Here is a 25,960-nt window from a genome sequence, read left to right as displayed (position 1 = left end):
ATATAATATAATAAATATATTATATAGTAATATATTATGATTCCATTACATCTGTAATATATAATATATATGGAATGGAATAGTAATAGATGATACATCTTATATATGTGACACATATATGTCATATATGATATATATCATCAGATTGTGTTAGGTCATACATTATGTGTCATATATTATATATTATACATTATATATGTCACAAATAATATATATTTTATATTTCTATATAATGGAATAGTGTCTAAGAGAATAATCATTATGCATTAAAGGAGAGTCCTAAGAAACCATTCTTTCTGTAAATTCTTGATTTCTATGATCCAGTCACCATTATTGGAATGTACTTCGCCTGGTTTGCATTACTATACATATTTAACTGGATCTCTGTTTAGTTTATAGTATAGTTATCCAGGTCTGTGTTATCAGTTTGGTGTGGCTGTCACAGTGCCCACAACACTTGTGAAAGACCCCCTCACCCATGCAAAAAAAAAAAAAAAGCTCTCATGTTTTCTACAATGCAAGATGGAAAAACCAGAATCCTTAGATCAAAGCAAATGTTTGAATATGTACTACTCATAGGCTTGCCTGTGTATCAACAGAATCTTGAGATGTATTTCTTACTCTTCTCTTTTTAGAGAAGAGGAAGGGGCCCACGAGGCAACAGTGGCCAGGGCCCACACACATGGGGTGCAGCCATACAACCGCAGCCTGCCTCCTGCTTAGCACCTTCCCTCTTCAGCTCAAGGAAAGGGGAACGAAAGTTAAGTGCGGTTTCACAACATTCTGCACCAGAGCGGAGGCACAACCACTCCTTGAGAAAGGACATCCTCTATTGGGAATCTTTCCCTTTGGGCTCTACCTTCCTATGAGAAGGACTTCTCTTGGCTTCCTCTTTCTGCTCCCTGTTCTTCAGCCCTCCCCACAGCGGTCCTGTACCTGCCACACTGGCCTTAGTCTCTTCTCCTGGCTTTATTCCCAGGCTTTCACCTGAGGCTCAGCCGTTGTGACAAATGTCCGGCCTAATCTTGGGTTGCAGCCTTCTCTGTCCTGTGGTCCCTTTTAAGTTTCCCCAACCACTTGTGAGCAACTCATTCGCATTACTACTCTTTTTGTCTTTATTCACGTCTTGCAAATGATCAGCTTTTCTTTGTTACTGTGTTTTGGGTTTTTGGGTGTTTGTTTGTTGTGTTTGTTTTGTGCTGGTTAGTCCTGGTCATGGACACTGTCCCTGAGCTTTTTCACTCTAGACAGGAACTCTATTTGACCCACAGCTCTGTTTCTACTGGTTGATTAGACATAAGAGCCTTATTGGCTTTCCTAACTGGGCTGGCTTGGAACCAAGATCCTCAGATCTCAGTCTCCTGTGTAGCTAGGTTAGGTTTACAGGTGTGAGCCACCAGCTCTAGGCTGTATTTGTTTTTGATTCCAGTTTAGGGATATTGTTTGTCTGGCTACCTTCATAGGGTTTTCTGGCTCCCTCCTCTCCTCTCCTTCCTTCCTTCCTTCCTTCCTTCCTTCCTTCCTTCCTTCCTTCCTTCCTTCCTTTCTTTCTTTCTTTCTTTCTTTCTTTCTTTCTTTCTTTCTTTCTTTCTTTCTTCCCTTCTTTCTTTCTCATATCTCTTTGTCTTTCTTACCAAATTTTGTCAGTTCTAAACTAGTTCCTTTGTTTTGCTCCTTTGCCTTGAGATGGTCTTCTTCCCTCTTTCTTCTCACCAAGACTGTGGACATTCTGCTGTCTACATTGAATTGGTACAGACCACAGGACATTGTGGTCCTCCTTCAGCCACTAGAAAGCAGAATTAGTATGTAATGGAGATGTCTTCTCCTTGAATTAGACACTCCATGAAATTGTTATTCAATGGTGACATTGGGAAGGAGGACATAGGAGGGAGATGTAGTACAGATTCAGATGCTGTTCTCAATAGCAAGGTCATGAACTACCTGTGGATGTCCACCAGCATGCAGATAAAACTTTACCCTTATTTCTGGTCAGCCTGGTAGTTTGCCAGACCAGTATGTGCATCAGTTGGCCATGGGGGAAGTTTCATTGTTTTATCTTGATTAAAAGTAGATAAATCCCAATAATTCAACAGCACATTAGCACATCGAACAGTGCTGAAAGTCGGGCACACCTATTATCTGAGCTACTCAAGAATTGAGATTTGAGCATCATGGTTCAAAGCCAGCCTAGGCAGGAAAGTCCATGAGACTCTTATCCCCAGTTAATCAGCAAAAAAGCTGGAAGTGGGGCTGTGGCTCAAGTGTTGGAACACCAGTCTTGAGCAAAAAATGCCTAGGTACAATTCCCCGGCCCTGAGTTCCAGCCCCAAGACCAGCACAAAACAAACAAAAACCAAGTCAGTGCTGAAGGTGTCTCCGCACTCTGTGGCTTGGAGCTGGGGAGAGCAGCCTGTGATGTCCAGGTGCTAGGAGGCCTGAAGCTGCTGCGGTTCATCTGGCCTGGGTGAGGCCTACCTCAGCTTCCAGGGGGTATGCTGGGGTACTCAGAGGAATAGCTGTAAACCCTGATCCTTGTCAAAGAGGGCCACCGCAGAGAGCCACTCGAGTTAGATTTCCTATTAGGTTCACAGTGACTTTGAGGTTTAAAATATCAAAGTCACTGAAAAGCAAAACAATCAGCCACCTAAACCCAACAGGGTTCTACCTTATGCCTATTAGTCTTGAGTCCTACAGGGAAATCAGGTCAGAAAAGTTTCTTCCCATCAGACTCCTGTTATTTCTAGAGTAAGACCAGCTCATGATGACATCAGGCTAGGTGTTTTGGGTAATCTGTCACCAAAACCCTAGAGGAAGATGCTCTATTTTCATTCCACTTGCCAGGTGAGGAAACTGAGGTCCACTGGAGAGTCAGAAGGTGTGTGTGTGTGTGGGGGGGGGGGTGTGTCAAAGGCCTTACCCAGGATGCCACAGCCCTGTGGGAAGAGGGTGGAGTGTGTGTGTAGTAATGCTGGGAGGAGTGGGGGGGGGGGGGCGGCGCAGCTGCCACACCCTATGCCCCCTGCAGCTGCTTCTTCATTTTATTCCTCAGTGTCTTTCTGCTTTCTTGCTTGCAGGCCAGAAAAAGAGAGAGGTTGAATTAGACACTCCATGATTCCTGCCATTTCATCTGCCCTTGCTCTCAGGAGGCACTCATTTCCACGGAAGTGGATGGGGTTTATTCTGTTGTCATTGTAACCCCCAGACCCAAGCTCCGGGGTTTCTGTCCACTTGATCCCACACACTGAACGAACAGACAAGTATTGGTGAGGGACAGAGGAAGGAGATTTATCAGATAAAAGTAAGCACTTCAGTCCGTCTTCGGGGTACAGGCATGAGCTTTAGGTTTAAATAGAGGAAGAGTTGGGGCAAGAGAGAGAAACTAAGCATCGTGATTAAACACTCCACATCGCGGGTGTACTGTAATCAGAAGTGATCCAGTTGCCCATCTGCTCAGGATTGGCTAGATAGGTGTTGTTATAATAAGACAGTCGCGGCTGGGTGCTGGAGGCTCACATCTGTAATCTTTACTTCTCAGAAGGCTGAGATCTAGAAGATCAAGGTTTGGGGCCAGCCTGGGCAGAAAAGTCAACATGAGTTTGTCTCCAAAATAACTGGCAAAAAACAGGGCTGGGGGTGTGGTTGGAGTGGTAGAGCGCCAGCTGAACACGTAAGTGGAGCAAGTAAGGGAGGGCAGGTGAGGCTCTGTGTTCAAAAAAAAAAAAAAAAAGACATTGTCTCCTGGCAGGGAGAGCTTTGACTTCATTCCTGACAGAATATGTTTATCTGTCAGTCCCGTCCTTCCTATATTCCAAAGTGACTATGAAGAGAACACAGAAAATTGCTCAGAGCGAAGGGTACTTATGTAAAATGCAGAAAAAATGGCAAGCTTTTCTCCTGCATCTGTCTGTCTGTCTATCTATGTATCTATGTATGTAGCCATGATTGTATGTATGTATGTATCTATCTATCTATCTATCTACATCACGGCCTTGCCCTCCCTTAGTGTTTCGGATCAAGGCTGCCACTCTACAGCTTGAGTCACAATTCTAAGTCCAGATGTTTGGTGGTTAGTTGGAGATAAGAGTCTCTCAGACTCCTGGGTGTGGGGGGAGAAGAGGTTCAACCCATGATCCTCAGATCTCTGCCTTCTGAGGAGCTAGGATTACTGGTGGAAGCCACCAGTGCCCGACTCTCTTGCTTTTACTTATGCTTGGACACTTGCGCAGGCCTCTCTGAGGAGTGAGTACTTTTCAGCAGAAGCAGCTTCTGGGTGGCTGTTGCAGGGAACGCTTGGGCCTGGGGGCTGCTCTCAGCTGGGGTGACCGTGTCACTTCTTCCACAGGCCACTTGACAGCAGTTCTCGGAAGTACTAGGACTGGTTGGTGGCGGTCATCCAATTCCCACAGAGATCCCGAATGCGTCCTCTGAGCTCACTCACACATCAGCTCCCTCCTTGACAGCTAATGACATCCCTGAGGACGGCGTCAAGGGCAGGATGCCATTGCTTCCTCTGGTAGTCACACAGAGTATGGCAAGCTCTGGCACTCGCAGCTTTTCCTGTGTGGGGGCTGGGTAGATCAACAGTTGCCAACAGTGGCCATTGGCCAAGGTGTCTCTGTGATGTCTGGTGATATGACAGGGACAAACACGCCAGCATTCTCTCATCCAGTACCTCCTGTGACCTCAGTCAAACTCCACCATATCAGGGTCACTTGACAATCCTCCCTATTGAGGCCTACTCCCCGCATACTTCATAAACACCTGGGGAGCCAGAGATTTGTCTCAGCTTGTTTTCTAGATCCTATATCAAACTTTTTTTTTTTTTTTTGTCATGAGGCTTGATCTTAGGTCTTGGGTGATGTCCCTGAGCCTTTCTGTTCTGCACTGTACCACTTTAAGCCACAGCTCCACCGCTATTATTTCTTCTTCTCCTCTTCCTCCTCCTCCTCTTTCTCCTGCTTCTTCTTTTGAGGTTTATTGGAGATAAGAATCTCATAGACTTTCATACCCAGGCTGTCTTTGAACTGTGACCCTAGATCTCAGCCTCCTGAGTAGCTTGGATTGCAGGTGTGAGCCACCAGTGCCAGGTTCTATCAAACTTTTTTTTTTTTTTTTTGTCAGTCATGAGGCTTGTACTCTGGGCTTGGGCGCTGTCCCTACGCTCTTCAACTCAAGGTGAATGCTCTACCACTTGAGACACAGTGCCATGTCCGATTTTCTAGTGGTTTACTGGAGATAAGAGTATCATGAAGTTTCCTGCCCAGGCTGGCTTTGAACCATGATCCTCAGATCTCAGCCTCCTGAGTAGCTAGGATTACAGGCGGGAGCCACTGGCACCCGGCTCTCTCAAACTTTTAAAAGCAGGATGTAAGCTTTCATAGGCTCTGTTTCTATCATTTGATTAGCAGTAGCTTTCAGTGCAAAAATGAGCTTTGCAAAATGTCATATTCCAAAAAGGTCAGGGGAAGCCTAGAGCTTGTGGAGTTCCCCGGTGCGACACGTTCTAAACCACCTCCCTGATTTCATTCTTCCAATCTTGGCACCCTATGCAGGTTGGTTTGTTTTTGTAGAAGCTCTTCTTTATTTCCTTTGTGGTGTTCCTTCCAACCCCTGTTATCTCCGAGACTGACCGGGCAGCGTGAGGATTTCTGTGCATCATCACGCAGGGCGCCTTGGGACCCAGGTCCTTAAACATCTTGTCAGTATTTCCTAAAGGCTGTGCTTTTGTGGTGGACGGCTGTACTTTCTTTGCTTTCGAAGGAAGTGACTCAACTGGCATTGGTGCAGATCCGGTCCGCTTGGCACCGACGCTGGAAGCCGTGGAGATGGAAGAAACGTTCTTCTTGCTCGCAGGAAGGCTGTGGAGGGTGCAATCGTGTCGGAGGACCCGGGTTCACAGGGGAAGAGGCTGCTGACCAGAGCGCAGGGGCCCAGCCCTGCCTGCGCCTTCGCCAACACCTTCGACCGGTGGCAATAACCTCGTGAAAAGTGTCCTTTGCCCCATGGTGCAAACCTCTGATTAAGGGGCGTCACAAGATGCCCGTGTGTTTGGTCCAGGTTTAGATCATTCTGGATTTTCAAAGGCTAGAGGATTCTGGGGCTGCAGTTGGCTCAGGCGAAGAGAGAGGAGGGAAGGGGGAGAGGGGAGGGGAGGAGAGCCATTATTGGGGCTCAGTCTAGGACTCCTGAACGCGGGTCCTCTCTCCCGTCCCCGGAGCTCGCTCTGGGGCAGAGGCAGAGGCGGAGGGCGGGCCCGGGGTGGGTTTTCCCGAGCTCTGCGCTGGGCTGGAGTTCGAGCCCGCCGTGCTCCGCTTGCACAGTGGGGGGGTGGGGAAGGGGGCCGGTCCCGCTGACTTCCGGGTGGGTTTTGCGGAGGGCAGAGAGGCCTGCCCCTGTCCCCCCTCCTCCCCCCTCCCACCCCTGCCTGGCGAGTGAGTGACAGCCGCCCTCCCCGCCCCCATCAAGAGCCATCTGGTCACCTGATCGAGCTGGCCTTGGTCAGGTGACAGAGGAGGAGCCGCGGGAGGGCGGGCAGCGCGGCAGCTGGGCTAGCTCGCCCGGCGGAGGCCCGGTGGAGGACCGGCGGGGGACCGGCGGAGGCCCCGCCGAGGAGGACCCATGGCCCCGGGGCTGGCGAGCGCGCGCCGCGCGTTCCCGCGGTGGCCGCCCCTGGCGCTGGCGCTGGCGCTGGCGCTGCTGCTATGGCCGCCCGGGAGCTCGGCCCGCCGCGCCGCGCGCTTCGACCCCACTTGGGAGTCGCTGGACGCGCGGCCGCTGCCCGCCTGGTTCGACCAGGCCAAGGTCGGGATCTTCATCCACTGGGGCGTGTTCTCCGTGCCCGCCTTCGGCAGCGAGTGGTTCTGGTGAGTGCGCCGGGCCGGCTCTCGGGCTCGAGCTCCTCGGCCCGGGCGCAGCTCCGGGGCGGTTCCGGGGCGGCTCCGGGGCAGCGCCACCCGCGCTGGCGGCCCCGCGGCGCGGGCGGGGCGCGCTGGCGTCCGGCTGCGCGAGCGCGCAGCTCCGGGGCGTGAGTCGCCGCGGCCCGGGCTCTGCGCCCCGGTGTGTCGGGACTCGGTTCCACCCCGCGAGGCCACGGTGGGCTGCTTCCCGCCGGGAGGGTCGCTCCGGCCGGGGGTGCGGGGGGTGTCACCCCGCAAGTGCTGCTGCACCTGCTCCACCTCCTGACCCCTGAACGCCCCGCGGGAGCCTCTGAAGGGCTCTTCAGGGCGAAGCGTTGCAGGTGTGGAACCAGGACTTCTTGCTTTCCTTCCTGCCGGTCCTGGGCCTCGAATTGAGGCCCGGACCTTGTCCTCGAGCACAAGGCTGTAATTGAGACACAGGTCAGCTTCCAGCCGGTTGCTAGTTAATTGGATGGAGATCAGAGTCTCAGAGACTTTCCTGCCCCTGCTGGCTTCAAACCCTATCCTCGGATCTCAGCCTCCGGCGTCCTGCGGTTTACTGGTGTGAACCATGGACCCCTGTGGTAGGAACTTTTGTTGTTGTTGTTGTTGTTTTTTAAAGAATGGTACCCCAAGCAAACAAACAACAAAAGGACAACAAACCTTTACGTTGTTAATAGATCACTGTATGAAAGATAAAGCATGTTAAAGTGCATTTGGTTTTACTTAAGGATCAGTTTCAACATCTGCACATGATCCCTTGAACGTGATCCCATGGTACTTAATAAGATAAACATGTTACTACACGTATTTATATATGTAGATGTGTATCTCTGTGTATGTGTGTCTGGCTGTGTTGCTCTGGACAGTTTATTTCTTTATAGTGCAATTAAAAAAGGTAAAAAAAAAAAAAAGGCAGGCAGGCATGGTGGTTCATGCCTGTAATCCCAGCATTCAGATGACTCAGAGGATTAGGAGGTCAAGGCCAGCTTGGTCTTCATAGCTAGTTCCAGGCCAACTTGGGTGAGACTGTCTTAAATAAACAAACATAAACAAGTAAGTAAAAGCTGGTGCAGACCCTGCCTCAAATACATACATACAGGCCTACATACATATATACACACACATACGTATCTCCATATACAGTGCAGGATGGAGGTATGAGTTAGTAGTAGGGCTTATGTGTGGAGGGGATCCTGGGTCCAGTCCTACCAACAGAGCCCACCAAACAGACCCCAAACTCCCACATTAAACAAAAGTGCTTCAATTCATCAGTTGGCTTTTCATTTTGAGGTTCCAAAAACCCAACTGAAAGATGTAATAGGGACTCAGGATCTCACAGAACTAGACATTTAGAGGGAATCTGTCAGCACACTGGTGAAATTGATGACATAGGCATTTTCCGTGGACTTGACCCTTGTAGTCATATGACGGAGGCCAGCCATCATAAGCCCACATGGCCTTCAAGCTTGTCCCAATAGAGAGCCAACTTCTCTTTGTCTCAGGAAGCAGACCATTCTTGGTCTCCCAGATTGCCTTCTCCTCCTCATCCACAGGCATGGCTGGGTTGCATACCCATGCTGTAGCTGTCACATAAGCTGGTACCGTAGGTAGGTGACTTTGGACTGGAACATGTCTTTGGAACTGCATCTGATGTCCTTGAGTGAAGTCTTGTCAGCCAGTATAGGCTCCTGGTCATTTGAGAGATGTAGAGCTTACTATGGAAATATTCTTACAGAGGGAGAGGAGCTGGACCAAGTGGAGGTGGGCCAGAGACAGGGGCTTGCATCTAGGTCATGAGGACAGTTCCTGATGGGTAGATCTACCGTGTTTTAGATAGTTTTCATTCTGCCCCTACCCCTGTAGCTTGAACTTAAGGCCTTGAGTTTTCTCGGCTTTCTTGCTCACGCTGCTGTTCTATCACTTGAGTCATGCCTCTAGTCCTGCTTTTTGCTGCTTATTTTGGACTTTCATGGACTTTTTTTGGGTGTGTGTGTGTGTCAGGAATGGCTTCAAATTGTAATACTCCAGATCTCAACTCCTGAATAAAACTAGGATTACAAGTGTGAGCTACAGTGCCTGGTTCAGATGTTCTTTTTGTTAAGTTACCAGAGTGAAGCTGTTTAGGCTCAATATAGTATTGGCCAGAAAGAGTCTGTGTCACAAGTACGTTTTAAATTTGAATCAATCTATAAAACAACAGCGTCTTCATAATTTCACTCTTACCAGCCTTTCTGCTGTCCCCCACCTTCCCTCATCACGTTGTTTAGGTTTTGACGCATATCTTCTTGGCTTTAGAAACCTTCATCCCTCTGGTTACAAAGTCACTTAATACGTCAACACAGGTGTTATATGTAGTGCTTTAAAGACTGGGGAATGAGAATGGGTTCTCTAGAACTCCTGTTTCTGAGCTGAGAAGATTTCATGGTGGGACAGGTGCCAATGGGACAGGAGGAGGGTGGCGTGGCTTGTAGTCACAGGATGTGGAGGTAAAGAGGGGGACACCGGAGGAAGGGGAGGGCGGGGTTGTCATTTCAAATGGATGCATCCGTGTGGTGCCTGTGTTCATTCCTCTTCTCCCATAGGTGGTACTGGCAAAAGGAAAAACGACCACAGTTTGTAAACTTTATGAATGATAATTACTCCCCTGGTTTTAATTATGAAGATTTTGGGCCACAGTTTACAGCCAAGTTTTTTAATGCCAATCAGTGGGCAGAAATTCTTCAGGCCTCGGGGGCCAAATACGTTGTCTTAACTTCCAAGCATCATGAAGGTAAGTTCAGAGCAACGACCGAGTCTACAGCTTTACAGTGGGTGCATTTAAAGTACAGAATTAGTGAGAAATAATGTCCTGTGGTGTGTGTCCTCTCTGTCACCTCCTCCTACCCCTTAATGAGCTCTCAAGGTGTAGGGATTTACTGTCTGTAATGAAAACATTGTCAGGAAACACAGTCCTCAAGCAAGCAGTGTACCTGGCTCTTGGAGCAGACAAGAATCTTGCAGGAATCTAACTCAGCGTCTTCATTATCAATGGTGGTGACCTTTGATTAGCCGGGAGAGGTAGAAGCTGTTCCTCTCTGAGCTGTGGTCTGCTGTTGTTGATTCCTTGTTTCATGTTAGCCTCTGTGCCAGCAGTTGCTAGGTATATAACACGAGGGTTTCCTCACAGATCTCAAAGTCTGTAAGGAAGAATACTGGGCCATCCAGTCCTCACAAGGAGCCCCGAACTTTCCCACATTGTTTCTCTCATCAGAACAGAATGTGAGAGATGGGTGGGGGGAGAATAGATGGGAAGGGGAGAGAACGATGGAAGGGGTGACATTGATTAAGACGCGTTGTACTCACAAACTCACATGTTGAACGAAACCTTTTTGTACAACGACCTGAAGATAGTAAAATCATAGGTAAGTAAAAAGCAGAAGATAGACCATGAAAAAAACCATCATGAAGCACTTGTTTGTATAAGCAGTTATCTATGTATCGTATCTGATTTGTTCTGACATATTTGTGGGTTACATTTACCGAAGTAAAGTTGATATTGCCTTACAAGGATTTTAAATCTTCTTCCTCAGGTTTTACCCTTTGGGGTTCAGAGAATTCCTGGAACTGGAATGCTGTGGATGTGGGGCCGAAGAGGGACATTGTCAGAGAACTTGAGATGGCCATTAGGAACAGAACTGACTTGCGCTTTGGACTCTACTATTCGCTTTTTGAGTGGTTTCATCCGTACTTCCTTCAGGATGAATCCACTTTCTTCTCTACGCGACAGTTTCCATTTTCAAAGGCATTGCCTGAGCTCTATGAGCTAGTGAACAGGTATCAGCCAGATGTTCTGTGGTCAGATGGAGATGGAGGAGCAACGGACCAATACTGGAACAGCACGGGCTTCCTTGCGTGGCTGTATAATGACAGGTATGTTGTATCTGCCTCAGATGCTTCTAAGACACATGGAGCATTCTAACTCCCAGGTTTCTTAAAGTATTTCCTTTTAGATGTATTTGTAATTTGAGGTGGGGGGAGGGTATCATTGCAAACAGTGCTTATTAGTTATAGCAATTTTTTCTCCAAACTCTTCAGGAGTTAAATTTAAAACATGCCTTATTTTGAAATTAAGATAAAAAAAAAACCAACAAAAAAACAACAACACAAGATCTCTAGGTTCCAGTGGCTCATGCCTATAATCCTGGTTATTCAGAAGGTTAAGATCTGAAGATTGTGGTTCAAAGCCAGCCTGGCCAGGAAACTGTGAGATTTTTTTTTTTTTTTTCCGGTCTTGGGGCTTGAACTCTGGGCTTGGGTGCTGTCCCTGGGCTCTTCAGCTCAAGGCAAGCGCTCTACCGCTTGAGCCACAGCACCACTTCTGGTTTTCTAGTGGTTTATTGGAGATAAAAGTCTCATGGACTTTCCTTCCTGGGCTGGCTTTGAACTACGATCCTCAGATCTCAGCCTCCTGAGTTGATAGGATTACAGGCATGAGCCACCGGTGCCTGGCTCGTCTGTGAGATTCTTATCTCGAATTTGCCACCAAAAAGCTAGAAATGGGGCTGTATCTTAAGTGGTAGAGCACTAACCTTGAGCTCAGGGACAGACTGACCTGAGTTCATACCCCAGAACTGGTGTGTGTGCACGTGCGTGCGCAGCATCAAAGACTTTTGAAGTTTTCATTTTGGCTATGAGGGAAGCAGTGTCAGGTGGACTGTTGTTCAAGACTATCCTGATCAAAAATTTTTCAAGACCACCTCAACCAGCAAAAAGCTTGACACAATGGTATGTGCCATTTATCCCAGATATGTGAGAAGCATAAATAGGATCATAGTCCATGCCAGTGCAGACAAAAAATGAGAGACTCTTTGAGAAAAAGAACTAAGGCAAAATGATTGTATATGTGGCTCAAGTGCATTAAGAACATGAGTTCAAACCTCAGAACCATTAAAAAGAAAAGTACTCATTTCATAGGTCCCTATTTTTATCTCCTACTCTGTTCTTTTAGGACCAAGACATCATTGCTCCTAACTATGTGTCCTTCCATTCTTTTGATTCCTTCTTTTTGTTGTTTTTTTGTTTGTTTGTTTGTTTTACCTTCCAACAGGCCTGGCCACCTTGTTGATGTCAGTCTGCCTCCTCTTTTCCTTAACTATCAAGATCTTACCTTCTGTTCTTTCCTGGCATTTTCAAGGTTGTCTAAGAGAGCATGGAGCTCTGAGGAGATCCTCCGTTAGTTTGCTTAAGTAGAAGGTGCTCCATACTTTGTATGAAAACAGGCAGTCCTTTATATGTGCTTCCTGGATTCCCAAAGGGCCCAAACAAAAATGTTCTGAAGAACTCTTGAAATTATTCAAAGCAGCAGTGTCTCCAGACCTTCTTCCAAGGGGAAAACCCATCTTCTTCAATGTGGTGAATCAAAACTGTTCACTGTAAGTGGAACCCAGTTTCCTCTGTGTGAACTACCAGTCATGATAAGAAATATTGTGGGGAAATTGGAATGGATAAAGAAAACGTAGAACATATACACAATGCATATTCAGCCATAACCAAGAATGGAATCGTGTAGTTCCAGGGAAATGGTTGGAACTGGAGATCATCATGTTCAGAGAGAGAAACCAAATTCAGAAAGACAAATATCACATGATGAAGGAAGGGGAGACTGAGAAAGGGAGGGGAGAAAAGGAGAGGGTGATGTAAGAAATGTGATCTAGGTCCATTATCTTTCATTATATATGTATGAAATAGTATATATGTTTTAAAAGGAGAGGAGAGAATGGGATTAAGAAAAAGTAAAGGATGAACTTGAAGACAGTACAGTAGACTCTTGCTATCTGCAGGAATCTTGTTCCAAGGAGACTACCACTGTGGAAAAACCACACACGCTCGGAATGCCTAGAGTTCAGGACTATACAGCAGAAAAGGGATTCATTTTTCCCATATGCACACGATGTGCCACGTCTCAACAAATCTCTGACTTTCACATGATTGTTTAGATTGAGCACATTTTTACCTTGCTTTTTGGAAGACATATTTGCACAAAACTAAGGGTAGGGAAACACTAAACACTAAGTCACTACTCAGTGACTTAACCACAGTGACAAGTAAGTAAAACTTGCTAAGAGCATCTCCACATCAGCTGAGCTGTGGAATGTACATGGGGGAATTTAAGGTGGTTTTAAAAAAATTTCTTTTTTTTTTCTTTTGAGGATACTTTTGGGGATTTGACTTCTGGCCTTATACTTTGCTAGGCACATGCTCTACCATTTGAGCTACACCTTCAGCTCTTTTTGCATTAGGTTTTCAGAAAGGGTCTAGCCTTGGACTGTAATCTTTCTATTATGATTCCTCTGTAGCTGGTATTATAGGCATCTGTCACATGCCTCTGCTTTATTTAGCTTTTTCATTAGGCACAATCATAAAAGAAAGCCTAGTGTGTACATGTACACGCCATATGTACACTATCTGTGTGATATGTATTGCACATATATATGGTATATAATACACATCACAAATATAAAAGCTGTGTGTACATGTGTCTATAACATATGTATATTACACATGCATTGTTATATAATAGGTTTAATATTATATATGAAATACACGTAGACTAATCCTTGGTAAGAATACTAATTGAGTTTAAATTCAGTTTTGGCTGCCATTCACAGTGTCAGAGGTGGAGGTTCAAATAATCACATAATACCCTTCCTTATGTGGGGCACTGGCCTGAGTATTTCCTCAGTTACTTTTGTTCTAATAATGCTAAGGGAATTCATTATGGAGAGCAGTTAGAGAACATGCTGTTGTTCTGTGAGTAAGGACCCCAGTTACCCCAAGTCTGTTGGACTTCATAACCCTGGGCTTTCCACTCATAGGCTATGGACATTTTTAAGAGTGACTTTCAGATAGAACTGTCTACAAGTGACATTTCCTTTTGTACTAGAAACCACTTTGTTATTATTATCATTATTATTATCGTTGTTAATTTAAAGTGTTTTTCCTTTCAGCCCAGTTCGGGATACTGTGGTCACCAATGACCGCTGGGGAGCGGGCTGCATGTGCAAGCATGGCGGTTACTACACCTGCAGCGATCGATATAACCCAGGACATCTTTTGCCACATAAGTGGGAAAACTGCATGACAATAGACAAGTCGTCTTGGGGCTACAGGAAGGAAGCTTGGATTGGAGACTATCTAACGATTGAAGAATTGGTGAAGGTACGGTACAGTGTCTGGTAGCTAGTTTTTTGTTTTTTTAAAATAGGGTTTCACTATATAACCTAGATTAGTCACAAATTCATGGTTCTCCTACCTCAGCCTCCTCAGAGAATGCTGGGATCACAGGCCTATACCACCGTGCCTGGCTCCTCTACTGGAATATTGAAATAGTCTCTCTCTCTCTCTTTTTTTTCTTTGGTGCCAGTATGGTGTCTTGAACTCAGGGTCTAGGCTCTATTGCTTAGCTTTTTCACTCAAGGCTGGTGCTCGGCCACTTGAGCCATTGTTCTGCTTCTGGCTTTGGGGTAATTAATTGGAGATAAGAGTCTTACAGACTTTTCTCCAAGAGCTGGCTTTGGACCTCAGATCTCAATCTTGAGTAGGATTACAAGCCTGAGTCACCAGTGCCCCGCTTGTAGTATTCTTAAATGTGAGTTTGTACAAGAACTGTTTCTTGTAATCTGGGTTCTTTGGTGGCATGCAAACACAGATTATTAGTATAATCTATGCCTCTACTTCTAGCTAGTTACTATGTAGATATAAAAATGCATGATCAGGGCTGGCAAGTTGGCTCAGTGGTAGAGTGCTTGCCTCATATGCATGAGGCCCCGGGTTCGATTTCTCAGCACCATATAAGCAGAAAAGTCTGGAGTAGCACTGTGGCTCAAGTGGTAGAGCGCTAGCCTTGAGCTGAAGAGCTCAGGGACATTGCCCAGGTCCAAAGTTTGGGCCCCATGACTGACAAAAGAAAAAAAAAAAAAAGCATGATCAGCTGGGCATTAATGGCTCCTATCTAATCCTAGTTACTTAGGAGGGTGAGATCTATCACAGTTCAAAGCTAGCTTGGGCAGCAAAGTCTTATCTCCAATAACCTACTAAAAAAACTCTTAAGTGGAGCTTTGACTCAAGTGGTACAGTGCTAGCTTTGAGCAAGAGAAGTAAGGGAAGGTACACAGACCCTGCATCCAAGACCCGGATTTGCACCAAGAAAAAAAAAAAGCAATGTAAGTAGAATTTTTCTTTTCTGAGAACTGCGTTTATTCTTAATTTTTCAGCAACTAGTGGAGACAGTTGCTTGTGGAGGAAATCTTCTGATGAACATTGGCCCCACATCAGATGGCATCATTTCTGTCATTTTTGAGGAGAGACTGAGGCAAATGGGGAGCTGGCTGAAAGTCAATGGGAAAGCCATTTATGAAACCAGCCCTTGGCGATCTCAGAACGACACTCTTACCCCAGAGGTGTGGTAAGTCTTTCTGGTTGTCTAAAAGTGATATTCGATAGGGAAAGGCACTTAGAATTTCTCAGAGATAGAAAGAGAAAAGGAAGATAAGGGAGAAATCAGAAGAGTACTATACAGAAACCGCGTGATAACTTAGTGAGGTACAAAGAGAAGAAGGAAGGAGAAGACTTGGCGTGTTTTTAAACTGAGTGTCTATCCATTTCTGCTGAAGTCATTTCTAGAGATAGCAGAGTACAAAGTTCAGTTAAGAGCAGTGAGCTTTTTACAAAAATAAAATTGTAAGCTGTTCTAGTAAGTAAAAATCGTTAATTGATTGGCGAATATAAGACAGACTACAATTTAGTCAGTTTGGTAAATTCAAACTTTCAGGTAAGACATACCACCAAATTAGCAAGTAACCCCCTCCCCCCAGAGACAATAAGTTAAAATCAGCCAAAACAGTGAGGATAGTGGGAAAATGGTAGTGTATGAAGCACTGGGGGTATCTGGCTTGCTTCTCTAGTCGGTAGTTGTACTAGTAGAATTTGTGTCATGATTAACAAGTACCAGAAAAAATAACTTGACTCCATAATCATTATTGGAATAAATGCAGATAAAAGCTACTAAGGTACAACCTTGCATCCATTAGAAAGCTACTACTTAAAAAAAATAATAAATGGTAATGGAGACATTGGAGAGATTAGAACCCTTGTGCCTTGTTAGTGGGAATGTAAAGTGGTGTAGCCATTTGGGAAACACTGTAGTAGTTCCTTAAAAAAGAGCGGGCAAGCCAGTGGCTCACACCTGCCATCCAAGCTACTCAGGAGGCTGAGATCTGAGAATCATAGTTCAAAGCCAGCCTGGGCAACAAATCCAAGGAACTCTTATGTCCAGTTAACCAGCAAAAAACCCCAGAAAGCTGGAAATGTAGACGTGACTCAAGTGGTAGACCACCACCTTGAGTGAAAAGCCAAGTGAGAGCATAAGGCCCTGAATTATTCAAGCCCTATTTCTTGTGTGTGTGAGCATACACACAGTCATACAGATAAATAATCAACTGTACTTTTTCCACTTTACCATGAACTTCTGGGTATGTCTAGAAACACATGCATTCTTGGACAAGGGTAAATTAGCTCATCTTGGCTTTAAGACCAACCCTGTTTTCTGGATCCCAAATCATTCCATGCAAGAGTTCTCCTTTTTTGAGTTCTCCTTTTTTGGTCCTCATCTTCAGTTCCTCCTGTTTTAGTAGCTGCTTTCCAAAAGTCACATAGGAACAGGTTCTTTCCTTTCCTCTCCCCATCTTTTCCCTTCTCTTTTCTCCCTTCATTCCTTTGTTCCTTCTTTCCCTTCCCTTCCCTTCCTTCCGCTCTCCCTCCATCCCTTCCTTCCTTTCTTTCCTTCCTTCCATCCAGCCCTCCTTCCTTCCCACCCTCCTTCCTCCCCCCCTTCTTTCTTTTTCTCTGCTTGCTAGTACTGAGGCCCTAGGTACTGTGTCTTACCTTTTTTTTCCCTCAAGGCTGGCACTCTTAACATTTGGTCTGCATTTCTGGGTCTATTTTCTGGGTAATTGGAGACAAGAGTCTCATGGACTTTCCTGCCCAAACTGGCTTCAAAATGTGGTCTTCAGATCTCAGCCTTCTGAGTGACTAGGATCAAAGGTGTGAGCCACTGGTACCCAGCAACAAATTTTTTTTTTAAATGTTGGAGGAGTAGAAGGGGGGGGGGGGTGCTTTTTATAGCACCAGGAAGTGGGTAGATATTTGCAATATGAGAATAATTCTGTAAAACAATCCCATGCCCGACCCAAGGATGAGAAACATAGGCTGTAACTTGTCATAATGCTTTTTATTTTAAATTCTAACCAGGTACACAGCTAACTCTAAGGAAAAGTCAGTCTATGCCATTTTCCTTAGATGGCCCACCTCTGGACAGCTGTTCCTTGGCCAACCCAAAGCTAGTGTGGGGGCAACAGAGGTAAGAGGGAAATGTGCATTTATTAGTTTTTAAATTGTTGACTAAAATGTTCTGGTAAGAACATAACTTCTCCTCTTAGAGTAACCTTAAAATGAGTCTTAAAATCGATAAATATTTAGCAAAAACTTTGAAATTTTTCCTAAGAAAATTAAGCTTAGAGCCACATATTTTGGCTATAAGCTCATAATCCTACCTACTTGGGAGGCTGAGATTGTGAGGATTACAATGCAATGTCAGCTCAGGCAAAAAGTTTACAAGACTCCATTTCAACCTATTAAAAAAAACCCTGGCTTTAGTGGTATGGTCTGTCACCTAGACAAGACTTCAGGTACTCTGCTATCCTGGAAACATAAAAAGGACTGGAGGCATGGCTCAAGTGGTAGAGCACTTGCCTAGCAATCTCAAGGCCTTGCACTTGAACTCTAACACTGCTAAAACAAAACAAATTCCTCAATTTGTAAGCTGCAGTATCTCCAAGCATGTCATGTAATAATGTCCTTCATAGTTTTTCTCTGTTCAAGTTCACTGAATGCACCCAACATGAATTTTTTTTAAAAAACTAGAATTCAGGAGTTTCCCCTAATTATTCCCCAGAGCACATCTGAAGAAAAGTAAGACGGCATGACCCTGCTGTTCCAGTCAAGATGGTGGTAGTCATTAGTTAATGTGTTGATTCATTTGGAAGTTTTCCTATGCCACCTCTTGCAATTAATTTCCAACACCTATCAGGCAGAAAGAAGACAGCTCAACTCTAACATTGAACTATAGCTTTAACAGGTGCTGCTAAAGCTCGTGCTTATAATTCTATCTACCGAGGCTGAGATCTGGATGATCAAAGACAGCCAGGACAGAAATGTTCACTACACTCGATCTCTAAAGTGTTAGAAATGGCTTGAGATGTTGAGATGTCCCATAGAAATATGGACACCAACTGAAAAAGGATCTAGCAAGGCAAAGTCCAGAAAGGTGTATCCTCAGCCAAAAAGTCTGCCGAGCAAGCACTCAGCATGCAGGCCACTCCCTTTTTATTCTTAGTCAAGCCCTCTGCTTGCACTGGCTAAACACAAATTCACAATCTGCAAAAGGATGTGGCTTCATTAACAGGGTATAACTAAAATTCAAGGAGATTCTAACAGGACGTCTTAATTAAAATGCAGCAGGAGAAGGATGTAGCTAAAATGTAACAAGGGCCAAGCCACTTGACCTCTTCAGGAAAACATTTCTCACAAGGTTGACAGAAAGGAAGCAATTGACTTTGATTTAAAAAAAAAAAAAAAAGAACTTCTTTCACACAAATAAACAACCAAAAACAGAGCTAGAGCCTTGACTCAAATGGTAGAGCACCAGATAAGCAAGTACAAGGTACAGAACTCAAACCCCAGTACTGCCAAAACTAAGTACAACTGGAAAAGATAGACAATAATATTAACCTTTTGCCTAGATTCTCTTTGGAAAAAAAAGTACTGTCAAAGTGCATTTTTTTTTTCAATTGATCCATCTGATAGGTAAAAATGTATGGCTTACAGTAACTGTAGAACCTATAGAGAACTACTTTCTTGAATTCACTGAGTATAATTGAGACAGGGCATAAAACAATTCTAGTAATTGTTGATTAGACTTAACATTATTATGTATTCTTGGGAGGTTATTGGCAAACATGGGGAGGATTGGAGGCTGACCTGGAGAAGGGAGCCTTTCTTCAAACGTTTCATGTAAGAAATGGGCAGGCCCACGCTGGGCAGATTATTTCAGTCATTTTCAATCCCTACTCTAATGCTCCATTCAACCTTCACAATATATTCTCCAATCTGCACACTTTTATTTCCCTCTTGCGAGTAACAGAGGAGTAAGATAGAGGCATTTATATAGGGTTGTGAATACCATTTACTCAAATAGCATGTGAATGGCTAAAGGTTAAACAAATGAATATTCTGTGTCTAGTGTGTGTGTGTGTGTATGTGTGTGTGTTTGTGTGTGTGTGTGTGTATGTGTGTGTGTATTTAGAAATACCAGTTGTTCCTTCCCCATAGAACATCTGAGTCAAAGAGATACATTAGAAAACATCTGTGTTTATGTTTTTTATTTCAGGTGAATCTACTGGGCCATGGACAACCACTTAACTGGACTTTGGCCAAGCCAAGTGGCATTATGGTAGAGTTGCCGCAGCTGAGCATTGACGAGATGCCCTGTGAATGGGGCTGGGCACTTGCACTGACAAACGTAACCTAACATGTACCAGAGGCCCATACTGGTTAACTTGAGCTCTAAGGACGCCATGTGTTTACTGTGATAGCACATGGAGAAAGCAAATGTACCACTGACCAAGAAAAGCCAAATAATTAGGCAGTGCAGCCCTTTTTTTCCTTCTCCCTAAGTTCTTCACTAAATCACACATGGCAACCATTTTAGCTTTCCTCTGAATTTTTCCATAAAGTCTCTTAACATTGGATTTGTGTCTATGTGTAAGTCAGAGGTAGAACTTTGTTTTAGAGCAACTAGGAATTGGTAATGCTCTCCTATTCCTATGTAGGGTACCTGGAAATAGAACCTTTAAAGAAGTTATTAAGGTTGCATGAAGGGATCATGTGAAATTAAAAAGCTTCTACACAGCAAAAAAAAAAAAAAAAAAAAAAAGAGAATGAGAGAGACCTTTATCAGAATCAATAATCAATAGACAGTCTGAAATTGGAGAAAAATCTTTGCCGGCTATTTTTTTATTGGCTGAAGGATTAATCTCCAGAATATAAGAAGGGATCCAAATATTAAATGCCAAAGAACAAACAACCTAATTAATGAGTGGGCAAATGAATGAAAGTTTTCCAAACAAATAGAAATGGCCAATAAATAGATGATGAGCTGGGCAACAGTGTAATCCCAGCTACTAAGGAAACCAAGACCTGAGGATCATGGTTCAAGGCCAGCCCAGGCAGGAAAGTCGGTGAGACTCTTTATCTCCAATTAACCAGCAAAAATCAGCAAGTGGGCTGGGTGCTGGTGGCTCACACCTGTAATCCTGGTTACTCAGGGGGCTAAGATCTGAGGATCACGGTTCAAAGCCAGCCCAGGTAAGAATGTCAGTGAGACTCGTATCTCCAGTAAACCACCAGAAAACTGGAAGTAGCACTGTGGCTCAAGTGGTAGAGCGCTCACCTTGAGCTGAAGAGTGGAGGGACAGCACCCAGGCCCAGAGTTCAAGCCCCGTGACCGACAAAAAAAAAATCGGCAAGTGGAGCTGTGGTTCAAGTGGTACAATGCCAGACTTGAATGATAAAATTAAGGTATAGAACCTAGGCCCCAAATTCAAGTCCCAGTACTTGCCCACCCCTATCCCCTTTCCCCCCGCCCCCCCAAAAAAAGAAACAGATGCAAATATGTTCAACATAGCCACCAGGGACACTCAAATCAAAAGGACACAGAGATTCCATTTTACCCCAGTCTCAGTAGCTAATATCAAGAAAACAGCAATAGCCAGGCTCCAGTGGCTCACGCCTGTCATCCTAGCTATTCAGGAGGCTGAGTGAGATCTGAGGTTCATAGTTCAAAGCCAGCCTGGGCAGGAAAGTCTGTGAGACTCATCTCCAGTAAACCACCAGAAAACCGGAAGTGGCACTGTGGCTCAAATGGTAGAGTGCTAGCCTTGAGCTGAAGAGCTGAGGGACAGCGCCCAGGCCCAGAGTTCAAGCCCCATGACTACCACCACCAACAAAAAGAAAACAGCTATAGACACTGGCAAGGATGGGGTGGAGGAGGAACCTTATGCCTTATACATTGTTGCTAGGAGTGTGAAGTAGTGCAGACACTATACAAGTCAGTATGGAGGTCCCTCAAAACACTATAAAGTCCGAACTACCCTATGATTCTGTTATAGCACTCCTGGGCAAATAGCTGAAGGAATATAAATGAGCATGCTGTAGATACCTGCACACCCATGCTTATAGCAGTACTATCACAGCAGTCAAACTGTGGAACCAGCGTAGGTGCTCATCAACTGAGGAACAAAACATACCTGTAATCTCAGCTACTTGGAAGGCAGGTAAGGGAGGATTGTGGTTGGAAGCCATCATCTAGTGCAGGAGAACTAGAAACCTGATCACAAGATTATGATAAGCTGGGCGTGGTGACATACCTGTAATCCTAGCTACAGAGAAGGTGTAGGTAGGAGGGTAGTGGGCTGAGAAGAGCAGTGGTCAAGTAGTCCCTGGCAAAATGATACCCTATCTGAAAAAAATCAATAAATAATAAAAACTAGAAAACATGGCTCAAATGATAAAGCCCCGAGTTCAATCCCTAGTATTCCCATCCCCCCACCCCCACATGAACTATGTACTATGTAATTTGTGGGCAGGGATGGAGCAGGAACTGGGGCAGAGCAAAGGAAGGGGTGACATTTTTGAAAAAAGAAATGTACTCAGCCAGGTGCTGACGGTTCATAGTTGTAAACGTAGCTATTCAGGAGGCTGAGATTTGAGGATCGCAGTTCAAAGCCAGCCTAGGAAGCAAAGTCTATGAGACTTATCTCCAATTAACCACCAGAAAACTGGAAGTAGTGCTGTGGCTGAAAGTGATAGATCACTAGCCTTGAACAAAAAGAGGGCCCAGGCCCTCAGTTCAAGCCCCATAACCAGTAAAACAAAACAAAAAAAACTCCAAACAAAGAAAGAAATCTACTCACTGCCTGACTAATGAAATGGTAAACCCTCTGTATAATACTTTAAGAATAACAATAAAATTATATTAAAAATAAAATACAAATGAGGAAACATACAGTCTTTTTAAAATAAAGAATGAAGTCATTTGCAGGAAAATGGAACTGAAGATCTTCATGTTAAAGTGAAATAAGCCATTTTTTGAAAGAAATATTATGTTTTTCCTCATAAATGGAATCTAGACAAAAAAAAAAAAATGACCTAAGTCTAAGACTAGGACTATTAGAGTAGAAACAGTGGGAGGAGGGGGAGGTGAAAAGCTCAAGGGTGACAAACACATTGGAAGTATTTTAAATACACATGAAAAAATGAAACCTGTTAAAATAATTTAAAAGAGGAGGGAGAAAGAACAGTAAAAGGAATGATTAAAGTATACTACACATATGGAAATACTGCACCAAAATAACCCCTTGTACAATTAAGACTTCACTATTCATTTCTTACCCTCTTCTATTTAGCTATCTAATTTATAGGGAGAACATAAATTGATATTATGAAAATAAGCCATTCCTAGCAAGATACTGACACTGATGACAATGATTCATTTATTTCTGACCTCATTGCACTTCTAAATGTATAGATATAATCAGTTCTTTTTTAGAATGTAGTATTATTTTTTCTATAAGAAAGTTAAAAGCATCACCTTACCAGCTAAAATGAAAATTTAAAAACCTCTGTTCTCCAAAAATAACAGCAAAAATAGTAGGGGTCAAATATATGAATGGTTGAAAAGTATTAACTAGACAAATTCTATTTTATTAAAATAGTTTATTGCAATAAGATATTCAAATGTACTCAAAATCAATACAAAGTAAGTTGTTAGAAGTATTTACATAAAACTATGTAATCAATAATAGCCATGCACAGTGTCAACACAATTTTAGCTTATAGGTCAGTTTAAAATTCTCTAAGGTAAGCCTTAGAAAATACCACAGAGAAATAGCAAAGGAAAAAGGAGCTGATTGTAATTGTTAAAGTTCACTGATTTTCCTAAGAAGGAAAGTCTGCTGGGTGTATCTGAGACAGCCATTTATTCCTCTAAAGGATAACTGGAGAAAAGTCTGATTTACTTTTGTTATAAAGGCAGAGTGCAATTAACTTTGATTAGCTAAAAAGCAGATTTCCCAAACTCCACACATCTTAGACCTATTTCCCAAATAGATTTTTTTCTCAAGATTAATGTCAAAGTACACAACATTTCATCTCATAAGTATATATGTATAAAAGTATCTACATTTGTTTTTAGTCAGTTTGGATCAAATATCCATGGTGTAACAAACTATAAATTCCATTATTTGCACTGTGTGTACATATATTCACAAAAACTGGTTTTTTGATGGGCTTAAAAATATATTAAGATGCTAAATAAATCTACTTCATTATGAAATGAAGACTTTGATTAAGAATATATTTTTATTAGGCATTTTGGTAACAAGTTGTTGCTCTAGGTATAGTTGATTCATTCCATGTATTTTGTAGCATGAATGGATCCCAAGAGTTTTTCTTGAAGGAAAAAGTCTCACTTCTCCAGCTGCTGAGGGGTGCTGAAGGCTTCGTACACATTAGCAGCGAAGTCTCTCACCTGTTCCATCATCAACAGGTCCTAGCAAAGAAGACAGGGAAACGTCGCGTTCGGACACACTGATGAATCTGAACTCACTCCAAATAAGCCAGGAATTTACTTGTAACTTCGTGGTATTTAAGGATAAGAAGGATGCCATTTATGGGAAGGAATCTTTTTCTTGTAATAGACTATAGGAAATAATGCATTGTTTAGGTTCTTACGAGAAAGACAGTGGTATAATATAGGGGAAAGAATCTAAAATAGTCTTTGTGTAGGTTAGGTGCTACAAGAATTTCTACTGAATAAATGAGGGCATACAAAAGTCGTAAGCCTACAGATACTTTTGATATACACATAACACGATTTTGTATTTTAACATGATTTGTGTATGTGTAGTATGCATATTTTACATATGCATAACACATATGGACAAATAACATAATTTAGATCAAAGGTGCTTAACTTCTCCTAAGGGATTTGGGAATGTAAAACTATGAAAAAATTATCATTGTACTCCTATTAAAATCAGTTTTACTCAATGCATTCCCCCAAAAAATGGAGCTGGAGGTAGTCTAGTGAAAAAACTAAGTACTTCATTGCTTATGCAGCTTTTAGTGATGGATTACTGATGCACTATTATAGTTATATTTTGTTAATTACTACAATGCTTTATTTTTATTTTTTTACAAAATTTTCTTGTCCTCCTTAGTTTCTATGAGGCACCAAATCTTTACCGCAATACATGATAACACTACGTAAATTCAGCTAACACTTACAATGTGTCTGGACTATAGTGCAGTAAATATGTATTTATGCTGTAACATGGAAAATGTATTCCCAACTGTATAAATTACTATTAAATATTATTACTCCCATAGGCATTCTGCCACACTCATATTGCAGTTTCCAATTTTTGTTTTTATAAAATAAACCATCAGAGAATGTAGTTTTATGTTAGAAAACGATCGCATCATGAATGCAATTTGTTTTCAAAAATACCCCCAAGCTTTCTTCTTACCTGAACAAAATGACTAGGTGTTTCACTGCAAACGGAATGGATCTGTCCATTTACTATGGGAATTATCTTAGCTAAAGGCAGGCTGACACTAGAGAGACTGAAAAAATTAGCACAGTAATTAATTTTTGAAATTCCCTTATAGACATTTTAACTTTTTTTTTTTTTTTGGTTCCAGTGCTGAGGCTTAAACTCAGGGCCTGTGTACAGTCCCTGAACTTTTCTGCTCTAGACTAGCACTCTACAATTTGAGCTACATGCCCACTTCGGGCTTTTTTGGTAGTAGTTAATTGGAGAGAAGAGTTTCACAGACTTTCTTGCCTGGATGTGGCTTTGAACCACAATCCTTATATCTCAGCCTCCTGAGTATCTAGGATTATAGGTGTGAGCCACTTGTGCCCGACTTTAACATTTTAATTATACAACCAATATAGACATTGAAGGATACTTACAAAAATATGTTTAACAAACTCAAATAGAATTGTTCCACACAGAAATAACAATTAAAACTGACTTAATGGAAAAATTCTAAGCCCTAACTCTCTGAATATATTTTTTTTTGCTTTTTTGGGGTATAAGAATTTTTCTATCTTCTTTAAAATTCCCAAGTTTGATTTTTGAAAAATGATTATATAAAGCCAGGCACCAGTGGCTCATACCTGTAATCATAGCTACTCAGGAAGCTGAGATCTGAGGATTACGGTTTAAAGCCAGCCTGGGCAGGAAAATCTGAGACTCTTATCTCCAATAAACCACCAGAAAACCAGAAGTGGCACTGTGGCTCAAGTGGTAGAGCGCTAGCCTTGAACTGAAGAGCTGAGGGACAGCCGCCAGGCTCAGAGTTCAAGCCCCATGACCACCACCACCACCAACAACAACAAAATAAACACAGCTAAAAGCACTATGTTTTGAGTATGGTATCATTTTTCTGTGTTACCTTACCTATTCATGGAGTTGCCATACTGGAGGTCCTGTTCTGTAGGTCTAAAGAATTCAGCCATATTGTCCAGAAGTCTGCTGAATCCTCTGTTTAAACAGGTATTCAAAACCATGCTAAAATCTGGGCTACATAAAATAAGAAGTATATATTACTTTTTCTAGATTTTTCAATAAAAAGGAAAAAATTCAATAATTATGTGTCTACTTTGAGAACCACAATTCTAGTTACAATCTCACAGCCTGAAGTATTGTAAAGATTTATGGAGGAGTTAATTTTTCAAAGTTAAACATTAAATTCATTTATTATAATTAGCACAACAAAATTAGGAATTCACCCAAATCCCTAGATTTTTCTTAGGTTAATCAGCATTTTGTAAAATGTGTTTTTTGTTTTTTGTTTTTTTTTTGGGTCTGGTCGTGGGGCCTGAACTCTGGGCCTGG

General features: G+C 43.1%; 1 protein-coding gene across 1 annotated transcript; it reads left to right on the top strand.

The window, feature by feature from the left end:
- The first annotated feature begins 6,603 nt into the window (after positions 1-6,603).
- On the top strand, positions 6,604-19,742 carry LOC122124075 (plasma alpha-L-fucosidase-like). Its single transcript, XM_042698760.1, has 7 exons — positions 6,604-6,863; positions 9,482-9,669; positions 10,469-10,808; positions 13,886-14,096; positions 15,152-15,342; positions 17,187-17,295; positions 19,384-19,742. Exons 1-7 carry the CDS (start codon positions 6,619-6,621, stop codon positions 19,522-19,524), a joined length of 1,425 nt encoding a protein of 474 aa, XP_042554694.1. The 5' UTR covers positions 6,604-6,618; the 3' UTR covers positions 19,525-19,742.
- Positions 19,743-25,960: the final 6,218 nt, after the last annotated feature.

This window comes from Dipodomys spectabilis, unplaced genomic scaffold, assembly GCF_019054845.1.
Source record: "Dipodomys spectabilis isolate Male_0828 unplaced genomic scaffold, ASM1905484v1 ptg000001l, whole genome shotgun sequence".
Classification (NCBI taxonomy): domain Eukaryota; kingdom Metazoa; phylum Chordata; class Mammalia; order Rodentia; family Heteromyidae; genus Dipodomys; species Dipodomys spectabilis.
The sequence above is the reverse complement of the archived record's forward strand: the minus strand, read 5'-3'. Positions and strand labels throughout refer to the sequence as shown.

Bases quoted from the DNA above. Each gene is read 5' to 3' on its own strand.
- LOC122124075 (XM_042698760.1), top strand. From the start codon at position 6,619: ATGGCCCCGGGGCTGGCGAGCGCGCGCCGCGCGTTCCCGCGGTGGCCG. The intron at 9,670-10,468 runs GTAAGTTCAGAG...CTTCTTCCTCAG, and splicing joins AACTTCCAAGCATCATGAAG to GTTTTACCCTTTGGGGTTCA. The intron at 14,097-15,151 runs GTACGGTACAGT...TTAATTTTTCAG, and splicing joins CGATTGAAGAATTGGTGAAG to CAACTAGTGGAGACAGTTGC.